General features: G+C 36.6%; 1 protein-coding gene across 4 annotated transcripts in view; it reads left to right on the top strand.

The window, feature by feature from the left end:
• Positions 1–15,044, top strand: part of RPS6KA6 (ribosomal protein S6 kinase A6) — a 151,604-nt gene that overhangs the window by 97,253 nt on the left and 39,307 nt on the right. For 3 of the 4 annotated variants that reach the window (XM_055267628.2, XM_063634641.1, XM_063634642.1), the window contains 2 exons: positions 3,450–3,526; positions 5,205–5,322. In XM_055267628.2, the coding sequence (XP_055123603.1) occupies positions 3,450–3,526; positions 5,205–5,322 (195 nt within the window). Of the gene's footprint in view, positions 1–3,449; positions 3,531–5,204; positions 5,323–15,044 lie in introns of those variants that run through there. The other variant, XM_063634643.1, reaches the window with a different exon arrangement.

Here is a 15,044-nt window from a genome sequence, read left to right as displayed (position 1 = left end):
ATGAATCAAGAGATGGCATTGGCCATATAAGTTCTTTATAAGCTTTCTTTGTTAAGTCAGTAGTTGTTCTTATATGTTAAGGATAATACTGACATGTAATTACCTATTCAATGAAAATCAAAATACCTAAAACTCTTCAGATTTGAAAAAATTGATGTGTCAAATCAAAGGAGAAGCAGAGTGTAATAATTTGAGAAGAATTCCTATCTTCTATATATTTTATGATTTTACTTTTATGTCAAATACTAGCTTTTTCAGGGAAATATTGCACATCAGATATATTAACAATAAGCCACTTGTATTTTAATGTAAATCAGTCTGTATTTTAAAGTAGCTACTATAAAAATAACTGTAATAATGAAAATAGAAATATAGAAAATACTATACTGATATTGAAGAACAGGCAGAACATCTGTTTTATAGGCTTTGTATGATAAGAGATTTGACTAAGAAATTATGTATGTATCCAGAGAATGTGATTTAATCTATATTTTAATAAAATTCATAAAATAATGTACAAGTTTTTATCTGTTACAATAGATTGTACTGCCCGAAGGTGTATGAGATAATAGCCTGGACATAAAAAATATTAGCCTTTTTAGGACATTTCAGTGGTTTTATAGGATAGGAGGACAGAATATTTGAGATAGTGCTCTTCTATTATGTATAGCATATATGGTCATCATAAAGGTCCTCATAAATATTGTAACAGATTTATACAGTAGACATAAGAGCAGAGTATAGAATAACCATTTTAATAGCCAAATATTTAATATTGACTTAATCTTGTGGACCTAAACTACTTAGTATTATGGCAACTTCTCACTGGAAAAATGTTAAAGGTGAATATGTACCGTATGAACATATCAACAGCAGACATTAAAATGAAAAATATATAATATGTCCGTGTTTAGATTAATGGTTAGGTAAACAGTTTTAGATTAATGGTTAGGTAAGCAAACCCAGAGAGTAGAATACAGCCCATTGATGTTTTTTTCCCAACAGACGTACACTGTAGTAAGACACCTTTACCATTGTAATAGTGAAGGTTTTCAGGTGGGCATCTGGAGACCACTTCTCTCTGACTAGTGCTTGAACTACCTTTGACTAGTATTTGTATTTTCAAAATACTTTGAAAGTTTTATTTTTGAGTGATGAAGCCCATGCTAGGAATCAATAATATATTTGTAAATTGTTATTAATGAACCACAGAGTACTTTTAGTGAGGTTTGTTTCTGAAATTTCAGACGCTTTCAAAAGGTATTAGTAAAATATAAAAATGCATTCTTTTTTAAACTAGAATCGGAAAGATTCAAGTATCGATACAGACATTTCAATAAAAAATGGCATTTATGGGGGTATACATTCATTATTTCACAATGCATAAAGAGTTTTTTTTTGCTGAGAGCTACACTGATTATTGCAATTTTAGCTTAACAATAAGGAGAAAATATTCTTTTAGTTTTTAGATTATGCATCAGTTTGATCAACCTCTTAGGGTTTATTAGGTAGATGTGCTTTTCTACTATACCTATGTTGCAAAAAGTGAATATATCCCTAAAATATTTTATTCTTTGATAAAGGCAAATCCACTATGTTATATTATTCAACTGTTATTGAAGGCTACTGAGGTTAAAGAAGTTCCTGAATTAATGGGGCTTACAAAAAAGTTGAGGGATACTGTGTCTGCAGCTTTTTATAAACTAATTTTGAAGTTAACTCTCCTTTGCTCTTTCTCTGGGCTGTCATATAGTTTGCCTCAAACGTTAATTGATTTGAGCAACAGGAATGAGGAGCTCTGTGTATGTTACTTTCTGCTGACTTGGGAAGCCAAATGAGAGAGAGACTTATGCCACTGACTACTTTAGTTGTGACTTCTATCTTTGTATTTAACTTGATACAAGTAAAAAGGTGTGAAACATAACCTCTGTACTCTTTCATTCATCCTACCACTCTGCCTTGTTTCTTTTATGATTATGTGCTCACTTTTATAAGGGCATTGAGACTAGCTCTAGAAAAAAAGTGGACTGTTTCTTCTTTACCTAAAACAAGTTTGTCATGTTTGGCCCTAATTAAGCAATATGATACCTCCTGTACAAGTCTGTCCTCATAACTAGGAAGGTTATAGGAGTATATGGTACCTACAGCCGACTTGATTAACTCTCATCTGTCCAAGTAGTTTCTATGCAGTGGCCCTCAACCTTAGCTATGCGTTGGATCACTTGGGAAACTTTAAAAAGCTTCCTAAGGGAATCAGGGAAAACATGGTGATGACTGGAACTCTAAGATGTGATGAGAAAAATGAAGAGATAAGGGAATAAAATCAGTAGAAGTCTATGTTTTACTAGAGTATGCCAACTTAACATTTACCATGATGTGAGTGGTTTAGCTATACCTTATTTGTTAAGTACTTTATAGTTCCCTACTTGTATGATTTACATAAGCCAATTATATTTTTATATCCTCTTTACCCTCTTAATTTTTCACGTATGTGTGTTTTTATGAATACACTAAGACTAGGAAAAAAGCATATTTCAAATTTTAATTTTGTTATATACTCGTTATTCATGTTTGGCAGTTCTCAAAGCCAAACACTACATTTTTAGCCTTTTATAGATGAGAAATTCATGCTGGTGGTTATATAATCCCCAGTGTTAATGCATTAATAATGTTTCTATTTTGTTCCTATGCCTAGAGGCTTTAGCAGTGGGCTTGTTTTTCTAAATGAAAAGAAAATGGCCTCATTTCATCTCTTTATTTTTCTAACGAACTCTATTAACTTTGTAGCTAAATCTCACATGGATACATAGCAAACGTATTATTTGATTTTTATTAACACTGGCCCCAAAAAACAACTTCCTAAATTGTATGAAAAATAATGAAGCCATTCAGTATTTTTCAAATGCGTGCTTGTGGTCCAGAAATATACTGCTGTTTTCAAGACATTGGCGTTGTATGGTAAAATATAAATTCATTCTGCTTTTGTGAGATCATATATTATCTTGCCATATCTTGTGTAGTAAAGAGGCAGTTATCATAGATATTAAAAACACAGGCTTAAGTAAGACTTCGTGTTCTACTACTTACTAGTTTTGTAATGTTGGGTAAGTTACTTAACATTCACTTCAGTTTCCTCATCTTCAAAATTGGAATATTATCTACCTCTTAGAATCAGTGACAGAATTAAAAGCCTCAGTACTGTATATAGTATACATTAAAATCTCTGTATGTATTAATCTTAAGTTTAGATTTCTCTATATCTGGTTTCCTAAGATTAGCAGAGAAAACTCATTGAAGTGTCAGGGGTTATGTCTTTACTACAAGTGCATAAAATGGTTGAAGTTTTTATATTAGGAACTTTTGTGAGATTATTAGAAGTAAAACAACTTCTTTGGGAGAAAATTGAGTTTATATTGAGTAACACCATATGATGAGTATTTCTTTCTTAGGTTCTTATGCAACAGGGATATGATGCTGCTTGTGATATCTGGAGTTTAGGAGTCCTTTTTTACACAATGTTGGCTGGGTAAGAAACATATATTCAAAAGCATTAACGTTGTTATTTGAATTTCATCTGTATATCTTCATCTAGAAAGAGAATAGATTAAAAATAACTTTAAGGAAAATGCCATTTACATTTCAAAATATTAATATTTATTGTTACTCATAAAATTAAAAAACATAAAGCAAGGTGTAGAATGAGACACTACTAATTTATGACATAATAATTTTAAAAGGCAGTTGTCACCCAGAACTAAAACTTTTAAAAATAAAGTGCATTTCTATTTTAATCTTGAAAATATTTATTTAATCATAAAATAATTGCATGTTTCACCAACAACTTGCCCACTGAACTTGTTGATACTGAGTTGATGTCTTTTTAAGCACTTGAATTCTAACTATTCTGGCACTAGAGATTTAGTAAGATTGTGCAAATCTAAATAGTGACAATACTAAACTGCAGAAACACAACTACCTTCCCTTGAAAGGATAAAGAAAAGCTCAAAACAAATGTAATAACAATTGGACTATGTTAATGTTGATATTTTACAAATAATACAAGTACTATTTTACTCTCAATAATGATTAGCACTTTTATTTAGAAGTGAAAACTTAGGGCTGTAGAAATTATTCTAAGAGGGTTGTGATAGAGAAAATGGCCAAGTTTAGCAAGTAATTATAATGTACTTAGACATATATTTTAAAGAGTGCATTTAGTATAGTTTAAATATGCTTGACATACCAAGATCTCTATAAATATGTTATAAAAATGGTGACTCAATGAGAACTCATGGACACAGGAAGGGGAACATCACACTCCGGGGACTGTTGTGGGGTGGGGGGAGGGGGGAGGGACAGCATTAGGAGATATACCTAATGCTAAATGACGAGTTAATGGGTGCAGCAAAACAACATGGCACATGGATACATATGTAACAAACCTGCACATTGTGCACATGTACCCTAAAACCTAAAGTATAATAATAAAAAAAAAAGGTGACTCTAAATTGTTTAATGGCTTGGTGTTAATTACACGTCTCAGTACATTTCACATACTTTTAGGTATTACAAATTTATGCAAAATATTTAGTTATAGACAACAGTAAATACTGAAGTTAAGGGTAGCTAAAGTTTGCATATCAAACACAATCTACATGATTGATCTACATAATAAATGTAATGGCTATGGAGTTTTGTGTCGATATAAATATTTAACCAACCAAGTTTCCATAGATATTAATAAAAAGTAATGATAACCATTTCCACTGATGATAATGATGAAATGTTAATGAATAAATTGAAACAAGACAATAAATATATTATGAATATATGAAATTAACATTTTCTTTTTACTAGGTATATTTGTTTGCTAACCTATGCCTGGAATATGTGTGTTTTAGTGTTGTCTAGTTTTAAGATTGAAGCTTTACATGAAAAGCCACCTTTATTTTATTTTACATTGATTAGCTGATCAAAGACAAAAGAAATAATAGGTGTAAGCAAGATTCTCCATTTTATTAAAAATTTTATTAAGGTTAAATTTATGGTTTGAAATATAAAATTTGACTTTAACAGCGAAAGGAAATATGAGATGATATTTTTATTCGCTGAAGTAAATATTTGCATGTAGTAAATATTTGTATCTCTTTCATTGTTTGGGTATGTTACCCTCTAGCGTCTATTAAAATCTATTTTATTAATAGCTACACTCCATTTGCTAATGGCCCCAATGATACTCCTGAAGAGATACTGCTGCGTATAGGCAATGGAAAATTCTCTTTGAGTGGTGGAAACTGGGACAATATTTCAGACGGAGCAAAGGTATAAATTATAATGTTTTGTTTTGTTGCATTCATGTTAAATTGCTAAAATCCCTAAGTCATAGCTTAGTGTGTGTTTGCAGAGTATCTAATGGTGTCCTATGTAAGTGTTTTTAATTAACACATCTATGAGTGAATTGAACAATATACAAAGGATAGCTTTTGGTTTTACCATGTTTCTGGGCCACCTTCCTTTCTGGTCAATTTACATATGTGCAGGGAATATTAACTAGTTCCTGTATTAACCAAAACCAAAAATGTAAATTTTGGGAACAGGATATATTTAAAGCCAATTAAAGCTTATTTCTAGATTTACCATGTATTTCCATATCATTTTCTTTTAGCTCAGAAATTGACTTGATTATGTGGACAATTTTTATAATGCTAACTTATTCTTAGAGAATGAATGGACTATGTATCTGTGGCACCTGGATATTCATTCCTGATGGCTTAGAGTGGTCCAGTAGAAATATAATGCAAGGCAAATACATAATTTAAAAATTTCTAGTAGCCACATTAAATTTTTTTAAGTGAAATTAAATTTAGTAATATATGTTGTTTAATATATCCAAAATACTATTACTTCAACATCTAATCAATATAAAAATTTAAATATTCTATACTTTTTCTTACTGAGTCTTCAAAATGTACTGTATATTTTATACTTATAGCCGTGTGAATATGGACTACCCACATTTTAAGTACTTAATAGCCACATGTGGCCAGTGGCTGCCATATTAGTGAAGTTTCAGCATAACTGGCCTTATTTATTTGGGGGAAAAAAATAGTCAATCCAGGCTTGAAAACTAATTTCTTACATTTATAATTTTTAAATTTTAAGTTTTAAATGAAAACTCATCACTTGTCACCATGTGGCTTTTAGGTCCTGGAAGCTTTTAAGCTACAATTTGAAGTAGAACACATTTTATGACAAAAGTAATTGCTTATAGTTAATATGTGCTAATTATCTCAAGAACACTAGCCAGTTTGTAGAATACATTGCGAAGTAATTCCAGCATCCTGGTCGTTGTCAGGATAAATAAACCGGGGATTTGTCACTAACTTTTAAACATTAGAAAAACAGACAAGGGATTGTGCTTGGATCTTAACCTTAGTATGAGTATGCTGTGTGCTATAGTAGAAGGAACACTTGAATGGAAGCTAGGAAAACTGAGTGCTAATCTTTCTTTGGTTCCTTATAACTCCAAAATTCATTTCTATGCAATTTGGTTTATTTGTAATTTGCAAAATTTCCCCATGTAATGTGATTAGAACTGCTAGTATTATTCATTAAATATGTATTTTATAGTCATCCAGTTTATGCTTCAGAAAATACGTTTTACCAAGGATCAATTTTAATGTTTAAAGCCATGCATGTGAATCTCCTGTGTTCCTTTTAAAAATATCTGCTGAGATTGGGCTGTTGACAGTTCCTGGTTGGCTCACAGTTACCCATGTCAGTTATCTCCGCTAACATTTCCAAGAATCTTTGTAGAACAAGTTCTCCACTTGCAAGGTATTTTATTTATTTATTTATTTTTATTTTTATTTTTTTTGAGACGGAGTCTCGCTCTGTCGCCCAGGCTGGAGTGCAGTGGCGCAATCTTGGCTCACTGCAAGCTCCGCCTCCTGGGTTCACGCCATTCTCCTGCCTCAGCCTCCTGAGTAGCTGGGACTACAGGTGCCCGCCACCATGCCCGGCTAATGTTTTGTATTTTTTTTAGTACAGATGGGGTTTCACCATGTTTGCCAGGATGGTCTCCATCTCCTGACCTCGTGATCCACCTGCCTCGGCCTCCCAAAGTGCTGGGATTACAGGCGTGAGCCACCACGCCCAGCCTCCACTTGCAAGGTCTTTAAAGTAGAACTCTTTTTTTTTCCCCTTTAAGGCAGTTAGCTCGTTGCCAAAAGGTTTACTGACTTAAAGCTGGAAATGTCTTTCTGAGATATAATTCCAAGGACTTCTCCACAGCTAAGTGAGATGCCTCACACCAGTATTAGGTGATTCTTTGTGTGGACAGAACAGAGCATTTTCATCTTGTGTTTAAAGCAATTTGTTGGCTTCGACTCCTCACCACTTTCTATACCAGTCTCCTATTACTAACCTAGTAATGCCTATGCAAAACAAACAAAAAAACAGAAAAAGAAAAAACTGATGGTGATTCCTATAGGTTTAAGGGCTTAAATCTCAAACTTTGTGTTAGGAGTAATGGGAGTGTGCTGAAAGGGCAAGCAATAAAACAAGTCATACCAAAAAGCCACATTGTTCTCTCCTAAGCCCCAACCCCACTCCACTCCCGTGGCCAGTGGTCCAAACAGAAAATAACTGGAGAAATTGAGGAGGTCAAAGGATTAGGGAACTAAGCGTTATGTGAATTCACTAGCAAGATGTACAGAACGCTTGTGTTTACATTGTTTTTTATGGAACTAGCAGAATAAAACTGATCTATTTTAAAAATGCAAAAAAAAAATCTGCTGAAATAGATGGGGACTTAACATGCCAGTTGTGCTCAAATTTTCAGTTTTCTATGTTCCATGTATTTTATGTTTAGGCCTATCTGGTGTTTAAGTAATAATACATATTAAAGCTTGGTTTTATTCTTACATCTCTTTTAGCCTGGTAATCTGGAAAACTTCTCATAGCAAAAGATATTAGGGGTATTGTTGACATATCTCATAAGGTCTCTTAGATAATCCCTTTTTATGGATCGGGTGACTTTAGTTCTGTCTTTGAAACTTCTAGGAGCTATGAGAACCTTTTAAGAAACTATCTTATGTACATTTTAACAGTTCTACTGCTTACCTTTGTTTTAAACTAGGCGTGAAAGTAAACTGTTGTTCAGTTTCCCATAACCTCTTAAACTAGTGCCCTTTAGTTGTGAGAACTGTGACATTTGCTGCCCATCAGACATAGATTATTTATTGCCTCTTTTTTTGTCTCTTTTAAAAAGATTAACTTGTACCCAATGAACAATCTCTCACCATCTCCTCACCCACCACTCCCCATCCTCTGGTAACCACTATTCTACTGTCTATTTCTATGAGAACAATGTTTTAGATTCCACATATAAGTGAAATCATGTGGTATTTGTCTTCCTGTGCCTGGCTAGTTCACTTAACGCAATGTCCTCCAGGTTAATCCACGTTGCCACAAATGACAGGATTTCATTCTTTTTTATGGCTGAATGGTATTTCATTGTGTATGTACACACTATATTTTCTTTATCAATTCATGTGTTGATAGACACTTAGGTTGATTCCATATCTTGGCTATTGTGAATAATGCTGCAGTGAACATGAGTGTGCAGATAGCTCTTCTACATACTGATTCCATTTCCTTTGGATATATATCCAGCAGTGGGATTGCTGGATAATATGGTAGAATTTTTTGAGGAACCACTATACTGTTTTCCATAATGGCTGTGCTAATTTGCATTCTCACCAGCAGTGTGTAAGGGTTCCCATCTCTCCACATCTTTGTCAACACTTATCTTTTGATTTTTTTGTTAGTAGCCACTCTGATTGGAATGAGGTGATGTCTCATTGCATTTTTTTTTTTTTTGATACCGAGTCTCACTCTGTCGCCAGGCTGCAGTGCAGTGGCATGATCTTGGCTCACTGCAACCTCTGCCTCCCAGGTTCAATGATTCTCCCACCTCAGCCTCCCGAGTAGCTGGCATTACAGACAGGTGCCGCCACACTCAGCTTATTTTTGCATATGTAGTAGAGATGATCTTGCACCATGTTGGCTAGGATGGTCTCGATCTCTTGACCTCGTGATCCACCCACCTCGGCCTCCCAAAGTGCTGGGATTACATTCTTGAGCCATGGTGCCCAGCCCTCACTGCAGTTTTGATTTCCATTTTCCAGATGATTAGTGATTTTGAGCACCTGTTCATGTAGCACCTGGTGCTTTATTTTGTCTGTTTGGTGAGGTCTTGGTTCCCTGAATATTTTTTTTTGAAAAGTGTAATTTTTTTATAATTTTAAGTTCTGGGATACATGTGCAGGATGTGCAGATTTGTTACATAGGTAAATGTGTGCCATGGTGGTTTGCTGCACCTATCAACCCATCACCTAGGTAATAAGCCCTGCATGCATTAGCTATTTATCCTGATGCTCACTCTCCTCCCGCCCCTCCCCCAACAGGACCAGGTCTTGATTGTGTGTGGTTTCCTTCCCTGTGTCCATGTGTTCTCATTGTTCAGCTCCCACTTATGAGTGAGAACATGGAGTGTTTGGTTTTCTGTTCCTGCGTTAGTTTGCTGAGGATAATAGCTTCCAGCTCCAACCATGTCCCTGCAACGGACATGATCTTGTTTTTTTGTTTTTGTTTTTGTTTTTTTTAATGGCTGCATAGTATTCCATGGTATATATTTACCTCATTTTCTTTAGTCTATCATTGATGGGCATATGGGTTGATTCCATGTCTTTGCTACTGTGAATAGTGCTGCAGTGAACATACACGTGCATGTATCTTTATAATAGAATGATTTATATTCCTTTGGGTATATACCCCGTAATGGGATTGCTGGGCCAAATGGTATTTATGGTTCTAGATCCTTTAGGAATCACCACACTGTCTTCTACAATGGTTGAACTAATTTATGTTCCCATCAACAGTGTAAAAGCATTCCTGTTTCTCCACAGCCTCACCAGCATCTGTTGTTTCTTCTACTTTTCCTCTACTGTTTTCCCATTACTATTTGGTATGTACTTTATTAGAGCACTTACCACATTCTGCCTGGTCATATATTCACTTAGGTACATTTTTGTTCTTCACTCTTAGGAAGCCTTAAATAACATACTTATTTTTGCATTTTCTATCACATCTAGCATAATGAGTACTCAATTGGATACATTTTTATAAGCTAATCATTTCTTCTGGTATATCTTGCATTGTTAATTTACACAGCAAGTGTTTTTGCTACATTTTATACAGATGTTGTCCTATTGTGAGTGACTATAATTTGCAGTAAGCAGTGAGATTTTACATAAATGTTTATTTTTCATTTTGGCTTGAAGTCGCTTTTAATAGAAGATGCTTTTTGCGTGTATTTACAGGTTATAGATTTATAGAGCTAGAAGGCAAGTAGTCCGTCACCTCATCATTTTGCAGATAAATAAACCAAGGCATATAGAATTTAACTTGCACATTAATGAGTGGCAGAGTTGGAACTGATTTTCAGTTTAGTACTCTTTTCAATCCATTCACATTAGGGAAAACTTCCTAGAGGAAAAAAGGATTTACTACCTTGTTTCATGTAGATTAAATGGAGGAATGAGAGGTCTGTAACCCTTTAACAATCGAAGGCTTGAAGGAAAGCTATTATTGTTGACCCACTTTGTTTCTGTAGTAATGGACATGAAGTATACAGAACCTTATTACCTGATATGTTTTGGCTGTGTCCAAACTCAAAATCTCATCTTGAATTGTAATCCCCATAATCCCCATGTGTCAAGGGAGACAACAGGTGGAGGTAACTGAATCATGGGGGCAATTTTCCCCATGTTGTTCTTGTGATAGTGAATGAGTTATCATGAGATCTGATAGTTTTATAAGTGTTTGGTAGTTCCCCCTGCGTTCATTTCCCTTCCTGACTTCCTTGCTTGCCCTCCTCCTTCTGCCGTGATTGTAAGTTTCCTGAGACTGTCCCAGCCATGCAAAACTGTGAGTCAATTAAACCTCTTTATACATTTCCTAGTCTTGGGTCTGTCTTCATAGCAGTGTGAGAATGGACTAATACATTATCCTTTACATGATCTGTACTACAGAGCAGTTTTACAGTTAAAATAATACATTGAAGTTCATCTAGAACTCATAGTAGTACCATAGTTTTCAAATGCCTCATGCCAAATTATACTAGTGAAAGACTATACTATCTAAGTCAAGCTAGGAAGGTACATTAGCAAATGCAATAATCAGAAATCAACCCTTGTTTTTTCTGAGAGATATTTATTATTATTTGTGATCAAAGCAGGTGTTGCTTAAGTATATATGGAAGTTATTCATTTATACTGAGGATATATGAATTGTTACACATTTGACCAATTAAACATGCTTACAGAATGAGTAATAAAAACGTTTTACCTCAGACACATGATTACATTGAAAATAGAAGTGATGAATTATTAATCAGTATTTTCCAAACTTTAATTTGGAATTAAATTTGAGTACTATGAGAATAGGAAAATTGCTATGCTCCTATATTCATGTATGTTCAAAGTATTTGGAGTTTTGCTGGCTTTTATCCATTTAAAGCAGATGTTAAAAATAAGAAACCTGAGTACATTGAGAGGGGCCAAGATGCCCAACTAGAAGTAGGTGCAGTCCACAACTTTCATGGAGAGGAGTGAAAATGGTGTGTGAATTCAGCACCTTCAACTGAAATATAGTTTCTTGTATTGGGACTGACTAGGCAGACAACTCGACCCATGGAGGACAAAGAATAGCAGGGTGGGGTGATGACACACCTCAGAGTGGCACGGAGACAAAGGAACCCCCACCCCTAGCCAAGAGCCAAGGCAAGTGGTGAGCGATTGTGTGACCCCACCTAGAGAACCGTGCTTCTCCCATGGATCTTTGCAACCCATGGATCAGCAGATCCCCTCATGAGCCCATGCCACCAGGGCCTTTGGTTCGATATACAGAGCTATGAGGAGTCTCAGTGGGGCAGCTGCTCAGGCACACACAGAGACCCAAGACCCAAGAGTTTTGCATACTCTGGCTCTGGGAATTCCAGCAAGGCAGAAGACCCATCTATACTTCCATCCTAGGAAGGGACCTGAATCCAGGAAGACAGGCAGCATCATTCTGTGGGCCCCACTTCCATAGCACCTCACAAGTTGAGACCCACTGGCTTGGAATTCCAGCCAACCAGCAGCAACGGGCTGGAAATGGTCTGAGATGGACCAAGTTCCGGGGGGAGGGGTGACCACCAACTCTCTGGTTTGGTTGGGTCAGTCATTCTAACCTGCCAGCTCCAGGGAGTCCAGGCAGTCCAGACAAGGAGGAGTCCCTGATGAAGCAGCACAGCAGCTGTGCCAGATTGTGGCCAGACTGCTTCTTTGAGTGGGACCCCAATCCATCTTTCCTCACTGGACAGGTCCTCCCCGGAGGACTTCAGCACTTCCAGCCAGGGTTATAGAGAGAGAAATTTGATGTTTCCCTAGGATGGAGCCCCTGGGGGAGGAGTGGCACCAGTTACTGAAGTTCAGTCAACAGCCATTCTAGCCTGCCTGCTCTGGGAAGTCCAGGCAGTCCAGAGGAGGAAGAGTCCCCCACAACCCAGCACAGCTGCTGTGCCAGATCATAGCCAGACTGCTTCTGTAACTGGGACCCCGATCTATCCCTCTTCACTGGGTGGAGCCTCCCTATGGGAATTTCAGCCACTCTAGCCAAGGTTATTGGAACACAACTCTGATTTCTCCCTGAGACAGGGCCCCCGGGGGAGGGGTAGCCAACATCTCTGCAGGTCGTTCGACTCAGTCTTTCCAGCCTGCTGTCTCTAGGGAGGCCAAGCGGTCAGGACAAGGAAGGGTTCCCCCAATGCAGCACACCTGCTCTACCAAAAAGCAGCCAGACTGTTTCTTAAAGTGGGATCCTGATCCCATCCCTCCTGACTGGGTGAGACCTCCCAACAGGGATCTCCAGACACCTCCTACAGGAGCATACAGGTCAGCAGCAGGTCAGTATCCCCATGGGACAGAACTCCCAGAGTAAGGAGCAGATTGTCATCTTTGCTATTTCACAGCCTTCACCAGTGATACTTCCAGGTAAGGGAAAATCAATGAAAGCTAGGATGTGGAGCATTCCCCCAGCAAACTGCAGCAGCTCTATGGAAAAGTGGCTTGACTTTTAAAAGAACAACAAACAGAAAGCAACACAAAACAACAGCATCAATGAAAAAGACACCACAAAAACCTCACTCAAAGGTCAGCAACCTCAAAGATCAAAGGTAGATAAGCGCACAAAGATGAGAAATAATCAATGCAAAAATGCTGAAAACTCAAAAAGCCAGAGGACCTCTTCCCCTTCAAATGACTGAGATGGCTGAATTGACAGAAGTGGGCTTCAGAAGGTGGGTAATAACAAGCTTTGTTGAGCTACAGGAGCATGTTGTAACCCAATGCAAAGAAGCTATGAATCATGATAACACAATAGCTGGTAACAGGAGCTGATAACTAGAATAGCTAGTTTAGAGAGGAGCATAAGTGACCTGATGGAGCTGAAAAACACAAAAACTTCACAATGTAATCACAAGTATCAATAGCAGAATAGATTAAGCAGAGGAAAAAATCTCAGAGCTTGAAGACTATCTTTCTGAAATAAGGCAGACAAACAAGAATAGAGAAAAAAGAATGAAAACAAACAAAACTTCAGAGAAATATGGGACTATGTAAAAAGACCAAGCCTCCAACTGATTGGGGTACTGGAAAGAGATGGGGAGAACGGAACCAAGTTGGAAAACACACTTCAGGATATTATCCAGGAGAACTTCCCTAACCTAGCAAGAAAGACCAACATTCAAATTCAAGAAATCCAGAGAACCCCAGTAAGATACTCCACCAGAAGATCAACCATAAGGAACATAATCGTCAGATTCTCCAAGGTTGAAATGAAAGAAAAAAGGGTAGCCAGAGAGAAAAGGCCAGGTCACCTACAAAAGGAAACTCATCAGACTAACAGCTGACCTCTCTGTGGAAACCTTACAAGCCAAAAGAGCTTGGGGGCCAATATTTAACATTCTTAAAGAAAAGAATTTCCAACCTAGAATTTCATACCTGGGCAAAATAAACTTCACAAGCGAAGGAGAAATAAGGTCTCTTTCAGATGAGTAAATGCTTACAGAATTCTTCACGACCAGGCCTGCCTTGCAAGAGCTCCTGAAGGAAGCACTAAATATGAAAAGGAAAAACTGGTACCAGCCACTACAAAAACACATTGAAGTACACAGACCAGTTACATTATGAAACAACCACATAAACAAGTATGCAAAATAACCAACTAGCATCATAATGACGGACCAAATTCACACATAACAATATTAACCTTAAATGTAAATAGGCTAAATTCCTCAATTAAAAGACACAGAATGCCAAGCTGGATAAACAGTCAAGACCCGTTAGTATGCAGTCTTTAAGAGACCCATCTAACCTGCAAAGACACACATAGTTGCAAAATAAAAGGTTGGAGGAAAATTTACCAAGCAAATAGGAAACAGAAAAAAGCAGGGGTCGCAATACTAGTTTCTGACAAAATACACTTTAAAAAAACAAAAGACAAAGAAGGGCATTACATAATGGTAAAGGGTTCAAGTCAACAAGGAGAGCTAACTATCCTAACTATCATAAATATATATGCACCCAATACAGGAGCATCCAGATTCATAAAGCAAGTTATTAGAGACTTATAAAGAGACTTAGACTCCCACACGATAATAGTGGGTGACTTTAGAACTCCTGTGACAATATTATACAGATTGTCAAGACAGACAATTAACAAAAACCTTCAGGACTTGAACTCAGCTCTGTATCAAGGGGACCTGATAGGTATCTTTGGAACTCTCCACCAAAAAACAACAGAATATGCATTCTTCTCATTGCCAGGTGGCATTTACTTTAAAATTGATCACGCAATTAGAAGTAAAACATTCCTCAGCAAATGCAAAAAAAAAAAAGTAAAACTGAAATCATAACAAACAGTCCTCTGACCACAGCACA

The sequence above is a fragment of the Symphalangus syndactylus genome, chromosome X (assembly GCF_028878055.3).
Source record: "Symphalangus syndactylus isolate Jambi chromosome X, NHGRI_mSymSyn1-v2.1_pri, whole genome shotgun sequence".
In the NCBI taxonomy this organism is placed as follows: domain Eukaryota; kingdom Metazoa; phylum Chordata; class Mammalia; order Primates; family Hylobatidae; genus Symphalangus; species Symphalangus syndactylus.
The sequence above is the reverse complement of the archived record's forward strand: the minus strand, read 5'-3'. Positions and strand labels throughout refer to the sequence as shown.